This window comes from Rattus norvegicus, chromosome 19 (genome assembly GCF_036323735.1).
Source record: "Rattus norvegicus strain BN/NHsdMcwi chromosome 19, GRCr8, whole genome shotgun sequence".
NCBI classification, from domain to species: domain Eukaryota; kingdom Metazoa; phylum Chordata; class Mammalia; order Rodentia; family Muridae; genus Rattus; species Rattus norvegicus.
In genome coordinates this window covers 37,555,304-37,570,152 of record NC_086037.1, presented here as the reverse complement: position 1 = coordinate 37,570,152, position 14,849 = coordinate 37,555,304, and the positions used below count along the sequence as shown (strand labels likewise).

General features: G+C 37.0%; 1 protein-coding gene across 2 annotated transcripts in view; it reads right to left on the bottom strand.

Moving 5' to 3' along the window:
• Neto2 (neuropilin and tolloid like 2) overlaps positions 1-14,849 on the bottom strand; it is a 71,444-nt gene that overhangs the window by 18,809 nt on the left and 37,786 nt on the right. Inside the window, exons 3-6 of one of the 2 annotated variants that reach the window (XM_039097726.2) lie at positions 14,488-14,628; positions 13,629-13,877; positions 8,033-8,056; positions 7,804-7,931 (exon numbers count right to left, since the gene is read on the bottom strand). In XM_039097726.2, the coding sequence (XP_038953654.1) occupies positions 7,804-7,931; positions 8,033-8,056; positions 13,629-13,877; positions 14,488-14,628 (542 nt within the window). Of the gene's footprint in view, positions 1-7,803; positions 7,932-8,011; positions 8,057-13,628; positions 13,878-14,487; positions 14,629-14,849 lie in introns of both variants that reach the window. The other variant, NM_001107417.3, reaches the window with a different exon arrangement.

Here is a 14,849-nt window from a genome sequence, read left to right as displayed (position 1 = left end):
TTAATTAAAGCTAAATATATAGGAAAGGATGCTAATTCAATTTATACAAAGAGATGAATATCCATTCATATATATATTCTGGCTAAAGACAGGAAAGAAAAATTCGAGATCAAACAGGACAAGTAACATACATACATATCTATCTATCTATCTATCTATCTATCTATCTATCTATCTATCTATCTATCTATCCATCCATCTATCTGTATCTGTATGTGTGTGTCTGAACAAAGATTTAATCTTCATAGAAGGGAGAATTTAAGTATACGTAAATAAACTTAGGCCTTGATTTCACTATTAAAAAATAATCGTGTAGAACAAGGCAGGGGATAGTGAAAGAGCACTGTCTCAAAAGATAATATTTGTTTAGATTACTTTAAATGATTTTAATTATTAAAATGTGTGTGGTTATAAATCTGGTGGTTAAAATATGAAATGTCCTGAGAGGTGAAAACAGAATATGTCTAAAGAGGAAGAGGCTGGTAATGCGAACCAATCTATACCTTTGATGATTTCAGTTTACTCGGCCAAGGACTTGCTATTCTGGGAGAAAGGCTCTGTATTTGTATTAATAGGAAAGAAGGTGCTGGATCCCTTCCAAGGTGATATAGATCAGATATGATAGGGGGAGACCCCCTAAAGATATTGGCTAAAGACAAAAAAGGAAAATTCGAGGAGATCCAGCAGGACAGGTAACATAATTTACTGATTCCTCCACACGGGAACAGCCCTGTACCTGGCTCAGACGTATAAGCATTTCTAGACAATACTTCAGCTAAAAGTAGACAATGTGTCTTGTTGGTTACAGAATCCTAAGATTCGTCACGCCACCCTTCACATGCCATGAGGATCTATTACCACTGGTTATTGATCAGATTAACCCATAAAAGGATAGTTGTCTTTCACGTGCTCAAACAAGGAGCAAAAATTCACCTTAACTGATCCGTGCACTTAGGACAATCCATATGAATATCTAATAGCACTAACATTTTGGTTATAAGATTCATATACTACAGAATGTACAGCTCTGACAGGGTTTTTCTGCAGGGGTGCTAAATGATCTGGTGTTTCGGCTCCCTGCTTCTTGATGCTGTTTACAGAGACTTGCTTCCAGAACAGCTGCTTCCAGAACAGCTTCAGGAGTAGCTACGATTCCTCACAGATGGGTCATCCAGCCTTTCAGATGGATCCGGTCAAAGCTTCAGTCAAGCCCTGAGCCTTCTAAGCATACAGAGACTAGATAACAGATGCTAGTGCTAGCTTCCTTAAATCTGACCAAATTTTCTAATTTTCCTACCCATCCCCATCCCTTTAAAAAAATTGAGCACCCAGTTCAGCAGGAAGAAGCTGTGGAGAGTTGTCAACCCGGTCCCTTGGGTTTGGGTGTCTGATTATAGTTCTTGTACAAATTATACATAGGTTCTCAAAACAGCTATAATTTTAAACAGGGAAGAAATATATGAGATGGATAACTAAATTTATTCTTGAATAAGGTATTGTATAGTCATAATCTTACATTGGTAAAATCTTTATAATTGATACAAAATTGAAGTTATAATTTCTTACATTGGTACAGAATTTATATATCAATATAGATTTAAGGTTTTCATTGGTATAAATTTTTTATATTGATAAAAATTTGAAATTAATAGTTACTCTTAGATGTTGTGCCTATACAACTCACTTAAGAATACAAGGCTTAGACGCGGTCCTTCTAATAGTTACTATTACAAACCATTGAGAACGGTTAAGTAATACAAGTTAAAGGATAGATTGTAATCTCATTGTTACACTAGAGTCTAAATTAATTATAATATGGTACTTTCCATATTATTCAAATAGAAATACCTACGAGTAGTCAGTCACACAGTAACAGTTCAGATATAAAGTATATAGTCTTCAAAAACACCAAAAGTCCATTAAATATGACATTTAAAGTCATTTCATTATTAATGAAAAATTTCACTAGGAAACATGTCTGCTCCTGATAGTACCCCCTTCAAGGTTCAAAGAAGATATTGTATATAACCTTCATATAGAGTTGTTCCAGTTGTGACAAGGTAGCCACTGGGCACAAATTGCCCTAATTCATCTGCAGACAAAAATATTGTCCAAGAAGAGACACACAATGAAAGATAGTTGGCAGCTTAGCTCTGCCAAGATAGGGCAAGCTAGTCCTTCATATTTCCCACATCACTTAAAGTCTGTCAGATGGTTCTGTGTCAGAAGGCCGAAAACAGATACTCCAACATTTTGAGGAATGGGGAACTCTCCAAATAGTCAGATGTTTCTACAAATTGGGTAAGATTTAAAAGCTATGTTTCTGTGTTTCCTATATGTTCAGGTAATTCATTCTTGGATCTTTGATGAGGCTCAAGATGACTTATAGTCTCATAATCAACTTAAGCTGTTTAGCATTGAGGAAGATGATGCAGATTTGAAAGGTTGATTTTCAGATGGTGTTACAAGTTAAAATCAAAACATGATTCAGGTACAAAATTATAAACTCTAAGTTAGGTTAGATGTTAGAGTAATATACCTAAATTGACAAAATTGATAGATTAGACATTATTAACGTGTAATATACTTTATAGTTTACAAACTGTTATAACTACTATGTTCAATGTATACCTGAGAGAAAAGGTCTTTCTAATGGATGAAAATGGGAAATGTTGTGGATTTTGCTTATTGTTTGTATTATGTTAATTGGGTTCCCAAAAGAATTATACAAAATTCCTGCATGTAAGATGCTATGGGTCCCTGACCCTAGTTGGTTCTAATTGATAAAGTTGTCAGTGGCCAATGGCAGGACAGGGGGACAGAGGTGGGACAAGCAGAAAGATCAGGCCAGAGAGTGCAGGACAGAGACTGCCAACATGGAAGAGTCAGGGACCATGGCCCTGGAGGGCCACAGGTTTGGGTCCGGGGTGATTGGGATGAAATACAGGTTTTAGTAAGAGATAATTCAGCAATATCAGAGGGGAAAGTGTGTTAGATGTGGGGAGGGTTGGAAGTGCCCAAGCCATTGTGCTGATTAGGGCATATTAAATATAAGGCTATGTATGTGTGTGTTTCATTTGAGAATCTCTAACATTTGAGTGGCTGGCAGGGAGATTGCCACCTACTGTTACTGATTCCCAATCATAAAATTATTTTTGTTGCTCCTACATACTTTAAATTTTGCTACTGCTATAAATCTTGGTACAAAAAGCTGTGTTTACTAATGATTTTAGGCACCCCTGTGAAAGGGTCATTCAATGCTTTAAGGGGCCATGACCCATGGGCTGAGAAACACTGGTCTAATATCTACATCAAGTTTGAAAAAGTCTATGCTGATGAAAAATACTTACTCACTAGATGATCAAGCTACCACACATTGTTTAAATATTAATAGCCTTAATAATTTTTTTACCTTCTGTTTATTGAGGTGAAGATTAATATAAATAGAATTTTTTATTTTTTAGTTTATGCTTTGTGTACTTTGAGGCTCTAATCTACAAAATTTTAAATTATAGTTTTCTGTCAGTGAGTCTGAATTCCCATTTAATAGATAATATGCATTTTTGAGTAACTGCTGGCATTTCTTACTACTCATTCATTCATTCATTCATTCATTCATTCATTCATGTGGATGCATACATCATATGTATAGAGGTATGCTTGCCTGGTATTTGATATTTCGAGGCATTTTTTGATACAGGCTTTCTCAATAGTCTGGGGCCCATCACTTCATCTAGAGTGACTGGCTAAATGGATCTACCTGTCCCTACCTCCAGACCCATTTCTCTCTGTCAGTTCTTGGGTTATAGACATGCCCAGTCTGAACCAGCTGCCCTACATTGGGTAAGGAATCCAGACCCGGGTTCCGAATGCCTATACAGAAAGCACTTTACCTATGAGCCAACTCCCTAGTTGTATTTCTTACTTTCCTTTCAAATGTTTATATATAGTTATCCTTAAAATAGGACTTACTTGGTTTTTAAATGTAGCACTCAGTTCATTTATTATTTTTAACCAGGAAATCCCTTAGCTTTGCCTTCTTAAATCAGTTCAGATATAGAAATATAGGCAATCAGCTATTATTTTTCTTACTTTCAAGATACCTATGTCTTTGAGATTCTATTTCACTATGGAAGGTTTCTACAGTCAATCTAAATAGCATCAGGCCAGCCAAATGGCTCAGTAGGTACAGACACCTAATGTGAAGCTTGATATCCCAAATTTGATTCCTGAATCCCAAGAAATGAGAGAATTGACTCTAGCATGTTGTCTTCTGTCCTCCACATGTATGTAATGGCATACATGTACTATATAAACCGGGTATATGGCCTCGAGTACATAATAAATACAGGTCACAAGTAAATGAATAAATATCCCTTCGAGGACAATCTTCCTATTTTCAAGTTGTTTAATTTTTTTCTGTCTGTGGGCTCAATCTATATTTCATTTAAGCTGTATATTTTTTTTGCGAGGGGGAAAGCCACTGCTGTGATGTCTTTCATCAATTTTTGAAAAAATTCCTTAAAATACTGCGATGTGTGCCTCTTAATAAATTTCCTCAGCTCTTTGAGAAACAAATCCTTTTATTATTGAAGTTATATATTGAAAATGTTAGAGATAATCTACCTGATCGTCTTTCTTTCTCACCGTTTTGTTCCTTCTTGTAGACCATGGTTCTTGAAGACTAAGCTGTCTTGTCTGTCCTCACCTCGAGATGAACATGAGCGCTCATCTAATGTGGGACTGGGAGGGAGCATTCAGTGGGGCTACTCTGAATTAATTTTTGACAAGTTCCTTAAACTTTTTGTGAGCTCAGGACATGACCCCTTTTAATTTTTGTGATTTTTTTGCTTCCTGGATTGACCAGGGAATATCAATTCATCCCAAACATAGTGGTAATTTTCTAGGTTTGAAACCACAAGAGAGATCCTAGCCCCATCTCACCAGAGAACAAGCACCTACAGCATGTTTCCTTGTTTACCCTTTCATGTTAGTCATCACCCTCTCAGGACTTGTAAAGGCCTCACGATAACCACACATGCCCTAGGCTTGATTTATTTATTTTCAGTCAGTGTTAAAACCAAATCCTGGTATATCCACCTCTGAGCAGGAATAATTAACTGAAATCACCAGAGGCATTTATAACACCAGTTTTATTTTACTGTTGTAATATACAGTTCTTTATCTTCATAAGAATTATTGGATTTATTTTGAACTTATATTTGCTCTTTGAGGCATACCTGGCAAGTTTTATCCAACATTTACAAGTGTTTTTGACCTGTTTTCAGGGGCTAGGGACGTGGAGAGAGGGTTCAGTGGTTAAAAGCACTGACTGTTCTTCTAGGTAACCCAGGTTCAATTCCCAGAACCCACATGGCAGCTCACTACTGTCTGTATCTCCAATATCGAACATCCTCACACAATCATACATGTAGGCAAAACACCAATGAACATAAAATAAAAATAAATAATTAAAATGTTTTCCACAAATATAAATCTCATTTTCATTTTTTTTTTTTTTTTTTGTGTGGGAGGGTCAGGGTCTCAGTTATGTAGCCCAGGTTGGCTCCCAAATTATATGTTGTTCCAGCTCTTCTTTCATTCTGTTCCTTTTTAAACAAATACATAAAGTAAGTCTAGTTTTATCTCTGTTGATATTTCTAGAAGTATAAATTATAAATAAAAAGCAAAAGTAGTCAACAGCCAATCTCAGAGTTATTTAAAAGCATTCTTTTGTGCAGCACTGTTCATAAGATTCACGTGATCAGCAGGGGCAGCACAGCGATCACGATGAACTGCAAGTCAATGTTTATTTCTCACGGATACGACCAACCCTCTAAAACATACTAACTTCTTACAGGCCAATGTTCCTCATCAGAGAGAGACAGAGAGAGAGAGTGTGAGTGTGTGTCTGTGTACATGTGTAGTCTTGCTAGCCACCTAATTAGTTTTTTTTGTTCTTTTTTTTTTTTTTTTTTCGGAGCTGGGGACCGAACCCAGGGCCTTGCGCTTCCTAGGTAAGCGCTCTACCACTGAGCTAAATCCCCAGCCCCCCACCTAATTAGTTTTTGAGACAGGGTTTCTCACTGAACCTTGAGCTCCCATTTCAGCTGGACTGGCTAAGCAGCAAACCTCTCGGATCCACCTGCCTCCCCCACTCCTGTGCTGGTGTTACAGAAATTCACTATCACAAAGGTGCCTGGGCTTTAAGTGGATGCCAGGAATCTGAACTCAGGGCTTCACACCTGCACAGTGAGCACTGAACTCACCACACCATCTTCCCAGGCCCTAAAGCTCGTAAATAAAACAACAAAACAAAACATATCCCAAACCAAACCAACCAACCAAGCAAACAAAGAAACGAAAAACAAAAAACAAAAACAGAAACAAAAAACCAACAAGTGTTAGATCAATACTTGCATTTACCAGTTGGGACTCTATAATTTAAAAAAAACCGTAATCTCTCGAGATTAAGAGTCATAATATGGGGTTGAGCAGATGGCTCAGCAAGTAATAAAAATGTGCTGTTCAATCCTGCCATCCCAATGCTGTTCAATCCTGCCATCCCAATGCTGTTCAATCCTGCCATCCCAATGCTATTCAATCCTGCCATCCCAATGCTGTTCAGTCCTGCCATCCCAATGCTGTTCAATCCTGCCATCCCAATGCTGTTCAGTCCTGCCATCCCAATGCTATTCAATCCTGCCATCCCAATGCTGTTCAGTCCTGCCATCCCAATGCTATTCAATCCTGCCATCCCAATGCTGTTCAATCCTGCCATCCCAATGCTGTTCAATCCTGCCATCCCAATGCTGTTCAATCCTGCCATCCCAATGCTGTTCAATCCTGCCATCCCAATGCTGTTCAGTCCTGCCATCCCAATGCTGTTCAGTCCTGCCATCCCAATGCTGTTCAATCCTGCCATCCCAATGCTGTTCAATCCTGCCATCCCAATGCTATTCAATCCTGCCATCCCAATGCTGTTCAATCCTGCCATCCCAATGCTGTTCAGTCCTGCCATCCCAATGCTGTTCAGTCCTGCCATCCCAATGCTGTTCAGTCCTGCCATCCCAATGCTGTTCAATCCTGCCATCCCAATGCTGTTCAGTCCTGCCATCCCAATGCTGTTCAATCCTGCCATCCCAATGCTATTCAATCCTGCCATCCCAATGCTGTTCAATCCTGCCATCCCAATGCTGTTCAATCCTGCCATCCCAATGCTGTTCAATCCTGCCATCCCAATGCTGTTCAATCCTGCCATCCCAATGCTGTTCAGTCCTGCCATCCCAATGCTGTTCAATCCTGCCATCCCAATGCTGTTCAATCCTGCCATCCCAATGCTGTTCAGTCCTGCCATCCCAATGCTGTTCGATCCTGCCATCCCAATGCTGTTCGATCCTGCCATCCCAACGACCTGAATTTACCCCTCGGAAGGAGAAAATCAACTCCACGAAGTTGTCCTCTGACTTACACGGGTGTGCTGTGTGCCTTTGTGTATGCACACACTTAAAAAATCCCACAAAAAAACCCCATATATATATATACACATATATACATACATATACATATATGTATATATACACACATGTATATATACATAAATAAAAATACTTTAAATTCTTTCTATCTCAGTTTATTTAACTACAGAACACTATGATCTTCACAGGTGCAAATATAGCAAATGAAACAAAAACCTCCAAACCGTGAAGAGTTACAAACACTTGTTGGACCAGACAGTCCACTCTAGAACTCCCGTCCTCTACTGCTCTCCTCTGGAGTGAGTCAGTGTACAGGAAACAGTACCTTAGCTTTCGGGGTAGCTTTAATTGTCCATATGCAGTCAACCGCTTGGCCGGGCTTTGTTTTTTCCTCCTGTTCTACTTGGCTAGACCGCACTATTCCATCAGCTCCCGAGAGCTCAAACTGGCAATCTAGGGGGAAAAAAAAGGTATTCAAAGAAAAATAAAACTAATAAAAAATGTCACAGGAAGAAAGAGGTAATATACTAAACCTGGAATGGGATTTAAAATACCTCCAAGGTAAGTAAAGTCTGGATCTGAAATAGAAAAGAGAAGAAAGTCATTGGTACTGAGCCTTTCAGCCCTAACTTGAACTTACATTTAAAGCTTTATTGCATATCAACATAACGGACATATTCATTGGCAGAGACTGCATATCACCAGTCATTTAAGACGGTCTTTATGGGATTAACATTTAATGGAAATTTGTACATTTTTTTATTTCATCATGAATGCTTTATTGCTACTGAAAACATTAACTGTCCAATGCAGTAACACATGGGCAGAAATAAAATAGGGTATATTTAATACAATGGAATACTGTTCAGCCTTAAAAGGAATATATTTCCTTTGTATTGAGCTGTATTAAGTATTTTCTAAAATGTCTGCTTCAATGACTAGTGGTGATAATTTGCAAATATAAAAATACTCAATGCTACTGGCTTATAAATACTTCATATTTAATCAGTCAAAAAATTTTAAATATCATACCGCTGCCTCAACTATTATTTCTCAGTTAAAATAGGATCCACAAATATAAGCATGCACACACACACACACACACACTCACACACTCAATCTGGAAAACCCATTTCACATAAGTAACTATGTAATAATTAAGTTTACTCCAAGTAAGAGGACACTTAATTCCTATTAATACAGACAATAATTGTAGATACTTTAGAAAGTCTCCAAATTACAGAATGGAAAGTGAAGTAAATTATTATCTTAATTTCAAACACATTTCAGTGATTATTCCTTTTAAACTATAAGTAAATGTATTCTTGTTTAATGAGTCAACTAGCAGACACCAGCTCTTTTGCAAAACAAAACAAAACAAAACAACAACAACAAAAAAACCCAATCAAAGCAGAATTAAAAATCTTAAACTGCACTGGGAAAAGCTATGGGAACTTTTTGGAAAATTAATCAAATTTACTTATCTTTCTTTTTTAAAAATTTGTTTTTATTATTATTATTTTCGGACAGGGTCTTTATTCATAGCTGTCTGTCTTGGAACTTACTATGTAGACCAGACTGGCTTTGGACTTAGAAGAGATCCACTTTGCTATTATAAGTGCATATAGGCTGGCCTTAAACGTACTGTATGGTGTATAACTGTAACTATGCCTTTAAGTAACAGCAGAAACAGTTGTATTTTAGTCCATTATATATCACATATTTATTGAAATGTGTTGGTTCTCTTAGAGATTAAAAAACTGGGGAATTCCTGTCTAACAGTAAAAAAGAAATATGATACAATAGAAAAATAACCCAGGCAATTCAATATAGTCCTAGATTTGCTACTATATAAGAAAAGTACTTGATTCCTAAGCTTCTTCATATATAAAAATAGATATTATTTAATATTCATGATATTTCCATAAGTGTAATACCAAAGGCATTGAAGGTAATACCTTCAATGTATTCCTGTAAGGTACAAAAATAAAATGTCCCAGAAATTCTAAGCATTTTTACAATGTATCTGTACTTTACCTATAAAGAATATAGAAATTTCTCATGATTGGTTAAGTTAAAAAAACAAAAAAGCAAAACTACTTCTGGTCAAAGTGAGTGCTTACACATAATAAGCTAGTTAATTTTTAGTTGTGTGTGTTGTGGAAGTTAGTTCTCTCCTGCCACCTTGTGGGAATCTGGGGATTAAATTCAGGTTGCCTGGCCTATGTGCAAATGCTTCTTTCTACCTGCTAAACCATTTTGTTGGACCTAAATTTGGTTAGTTATTTTAAGCATATTTTTAGAAAATATTCAAAATGTTTTAAAGAGGTCAGAGGTTTACTTGTGTATCTTCCCATATCATGCTCCATTTTTTTTTTTTTTTTACAAAATTAGAAACAGGATCTCTACTTGAACTTAATCTCTCACTGAACCTAGAGTCTGAAGATTTTGAGTGGGTCAGAGCCTCTAGGGTCCTCTTGCTTTCTGCCTCCCAGTGCTGGGGTCACAGGTGTGTGCTGCCACACACAGGTTTTCATTTTTTACATGGTTTCTTTAAATGGGAGTATAGGCTTTCATGTGTACAGCAAGCAGTTTAACCACTGGACCATCTTCCCAGGCCCTGAAAAAACAGGTTTTTATCGTCTATTTCTTATGTTTCAAGAACTCTAAATTTGTGAAAATGTGACTCACATATACATTTTGTAATATCATTTTAAGACAGTAAAACACCAATTACTTCAGTTAATGTAGGCAGTAAACATCAAATACCTGACCAATCAAACAGATTGCTTATTTTGTTACAAATAACTGGTCTCAAGTGTCTGTGAACTCGTTTACAGAGGTGAGTCATCTTCCTTACATCAGTCACTTTGAGAAAACGAGTGACCCTATTTTAGTTGTAATACATTCTAAATAAAGCATAACATATGAACTATGTTGTCTTTTGAGACAAAATCGTGCATATAGCATGGTCTGGTCTCAAATGTGCTATTTTCCCATCTCAATCTCCTAGAGGCTAGGGTTATAAGTGTGTGGCACCTTTCTAGCTATGCTAACCATTTTCTAGTGTAGAGGTCAGTTTTAGTACATTGACATGGTTGTTTAATAATCATTGTTTTTTATTTTCAAAGCTAGGTTTCATCATCAAAAAAGAAAAGTCTATACACATTAACGTACTAACTTTCTACTTTCCATACATTTTATTACTTGATGTTGGAGCACAGTCCAAGAATGAGTCATATGAGAAGTCTGAGCACTTGTGAGAAAACAAGGAAACAAGGAAAGAGACTTGTGACCTTGGTTTCTTTGAAACACATGATTGTTCTTGTGATGTGTTTTTATGCTCATCCCAGGTGTAGCTGAGAGGAAGGAGTGTTGTTATTCAGATGCCTCTATGGAAAAACATGTTTGCTCACATGTGGATTGTCCTTGTAATTGAACATTTTGCTCATGTGATTCTTCTTAGTACTCAAAGTATAAACTGCCTGATGCTCTGAATAAAGCTGACTATTGCATGAGACTTTAAGCCATATCATTTTTAGGCCCCATTCTCCTAGGTTCATGTTGCCAACTGGATTGGTGAACAACTTTGAATAACTTATACAACTGGACTGATACAACCTTTGCCTTTTGTTTCTAATTATCCTTAGCACATGTCTCGATTCACCTTGGAGTCCACATGGTAGAGAGAACTGATTCCTACAAGTTATCTACTAAGCTCTGTCCATGCACAGTGGCAAACGTATACACAGTAAATATGACACACACACACACACACACACACACACACACACACACACACACCCTCTATCTCCTATCAAACCATGGTAAGCTTTATAGTTAAGTGGAGGAAGTCAACCTGAGGAGTCAACATACTATATGACCCTAACTGTATAAGACTCAGAAATGGGAAACATGGCCCAGTGGTTGCCAGAAATTTAGAGTGAAGGAGAGATGTGCAGCAGAACATATGGAGTTTTTAGGCAGTGAAACTGCTCTGCATAATAACAGTTGATATGTGATATCTATCATATATACTTATCATCAGACATAGAATACCAAGGGTGAAGTGTATTAAATTGTAAGCTAATGACTTTGGGTAATTATGATGAACTTATGGTGACATCCTGATACCACTTTTGGCAAGATGTGGCTATAGAGGAGTGGAGGGAGGTATCTGATAACCACTTCCTGCTCAATTGTGCCGTGATCCTAAAATTGTTATTGAAGTCCGTTAAGTAAGTTTTCCTGTTTGAAAATGTTGTCCTTTCAGTACTAGATAAATAACAGTGATGCAAATAATTACATAATGCTTATTGATTCAGATACAAAGTGGCTTTATTTTTTTAAGGAAAAAAAAGCTAGTAATGGAGCTTCAGGCATAGCATGACTAGTTTTGTAAAAAGTCTACTGAATAAAGAAATCCATCTTAAGAGATAACTACCAAATTTTCATGATTTTATGCATAAAGTGACAAGACAATTAGTTTCATTTGTGTATTTTTCAATTAATGAATTTCTCTCAGAAAAAAAATGAAAGAAAAACAATTATACACTTGCTGCACAAGGTTATTTTTTCCTTCTGTTAAGTTTGTAAGTTCCTTGGGCACAGTAACAGTATACTGATTTCTGAGTTTCTACATCAGACTGTGGGTACTTTCCATTGGATGGAGCTTTGGAATTCTCACAGCATTTGATCAGGGTGCTTATCAGATGTGGGGAAGACCTACATATAGTAGGCCTACAGTGTAATAGTGGTCAGATATATCTACATCCAAAATCCCTGTGATTTTTACTTTATATGATTATAAAAAAAGAGTGGATACAGTATAACAACACGAAATACATCAACAAGAATTTTAAGAAGACTGGGTTTGAAGAAATGGACCAGCAACTAAGAACACTTGCTGGTCTATCCAGGGAGAGCAGGATTTCCTTTCCTAGCACCCACAGGGCAGCTCACAACACCTGTGACTCGATTCAGGTGACATGATGCCCTCTTCTGGCCTGGGCACCATGTGCATACGTGCATGCAGATACAGACACAGAAGTAAGTAAATAAGAAAAAGCATTTTAAGACAAAAATGTGAAGTCAAAAGTTAGAGCAATATGGTCACAAATACAGAAATGCTAAGGTAGTCTTTAGAATAGCGGAAGAGATAAAGAACAGATTCTAGCTGGTTGTGGTGGCACACGCCTTTAATCTCAGCAGAGTCAGGCAGTGTTCACAGCTAGCACCATCTACACAGAGATTTCTAGGACAATTTAGGGTTACATAGAGAAACTGTCTCAATCCCATTCCTTCCCAAAAAATTAAACATATTCATTTCTTAGAGGGAGTGAGGCTTTATTGGATTTTGGAATTTTTGGTCTCTATAACTAAAACAAATTGTTTTCTCTTTAAGTTGCCAGATTTATATTAATTAGTTATGTCAGCTCCAGGAAAAAAACACAGAAGGTATATTTTATTATTATCAAGTCTCAGGCACAACTTTGTGCTTAAGTGTATAGCTGCTAGGTTATAGAGAAGACTCAATCCTAGATCCAGCCTTCTACATGCAGGTACAGTATTAATTCTGTTGTTAAATAGTTTCTAGAGTATTTATGGATAGTTAATAAGTACAATTAAATAATCTGCTAAATAAAATTGGAATTGTGAAAAAAATGAATTTTTTAAAAATATTTATTTTGATGTTGTTGGTCTTAATTGTGCCCTAAAGGATATTTAAGAAGAAAATGCAACTTTATCTGATAAACCACAAAATTAGAACAGTATATGGCCTATTGTTCCCTATTAAAAATTTTCTTTTCTTGTTCTTTGATTTTTTTGACTGTGACAATTTCTTTAGCCTTACTCTAATTACCTTGTTCAAATTACCCATTGCTCTTTTAAAAATATTTATTTATGTATATAAGTGTTCTATTCGTATGTGTGCCTGCATGATAGACGGGGACATCAGATTCCATTACAGATGGCTGTAAGGCATGATGCAGTTACTAGGAATTGAACTCAGGACCACTAGAAGAGCAGCCAGTGCCCTTAACCGCTGAGCAATCTCTCCAGTACAAATTATCCTTTTCTAACCTTTGGATTCTAAAACGGTGATATACTGGAAGATAACTTATTTTTTAAGGATACTTAATTTGTTACCTGGGATGAATGAGTATTTTGCTCGAAATCCTAGTCCTTCAAGTTCTTCATCAGAACTAAATTTAATCCACATGAATCTTCCTGTTGACCTAATTAATGCAGGGCTTTTCATGCCACAGTAACGATCTATAAGAGGAGAGAAGCCAAATGGCCCGTCTCGAACTTCCAAGTGATCAAACCGGCATTCAAATGATGGCTCTATATAATATCGTTCATCAAAGGTCAGCTCTATCCGTTGACGAGGAGCAGCTGTAAAAAAGAGTAAGCAAACAGGCAGGATGAAGGAGATACACGTGTGGGCAGACAAGACAAACAAGTCAATCCTTTAGTGCTCCTCATCAGGGAATTACACTGGAAACTATGCATGTAAAAGCCACAATAAGACCCTGTCACAGGAATAATCATGCCATGTTGTAGAAGTAGAGTAGCATTTTCCTGTGGTATATGACCTTTATTAAATTAGCTAAAATATTTGGCTGGCTGAAATTTAGAAGAGGTGAAAGGCTAATGACTGCTTACTTCACAAAAATAATGTAGCATACGTGGTGTATCATATATGATAGAGAAAAACGAAAGAGCTCATCAACATGAACAGAGGCCCAGTAAGATACACCAGTGAACCTACTTCCTTATCGGAGAAGCTTCCCATAGATTGTTACGCACTTGGTTGAAAACAATTAAAAACACCCATTAATATTTAACTATCATTTTGTTAATGTATTCAATATTTATAAATCTTTATAATCAAACACAACATTCAATTTTTGTTCCAATTTGTTTAAACGGTATTTAGCTAACGCCTTCTGCTTTACAGAGAGGTAAAACTTCATCTCACAAAAGAAAAAGATTTGTCAAATACCTTCCAAAATATAGATACACTCCTTGTTTGGCGGATAGGAGTCAGGATAATTTGGGGAAGCAAAATGACCTCCGTTGCTGGTTCGAACCCAAATGCCACACTGGGTTGCAGGAACATGCTTGATTCCAATATTTTGTCCATCTTGAACAAAATTTCAAATATCATTATAGCAAAACATCACAGCCTTCTCTTCTTCCCCCACACTCTAAGACAACTGCCTCCTTTGCTGCACTTATAACTTCCTAAGAACCACGGCCAAACTGAGTGCAGCAGAAGGACAAGGAAGCTTTGTGCACTACACTTATCTTGAAAGCTTGATAGTAGAGGATGAGTGTGCCACCGAGTTTACATCCTCAGAAGCC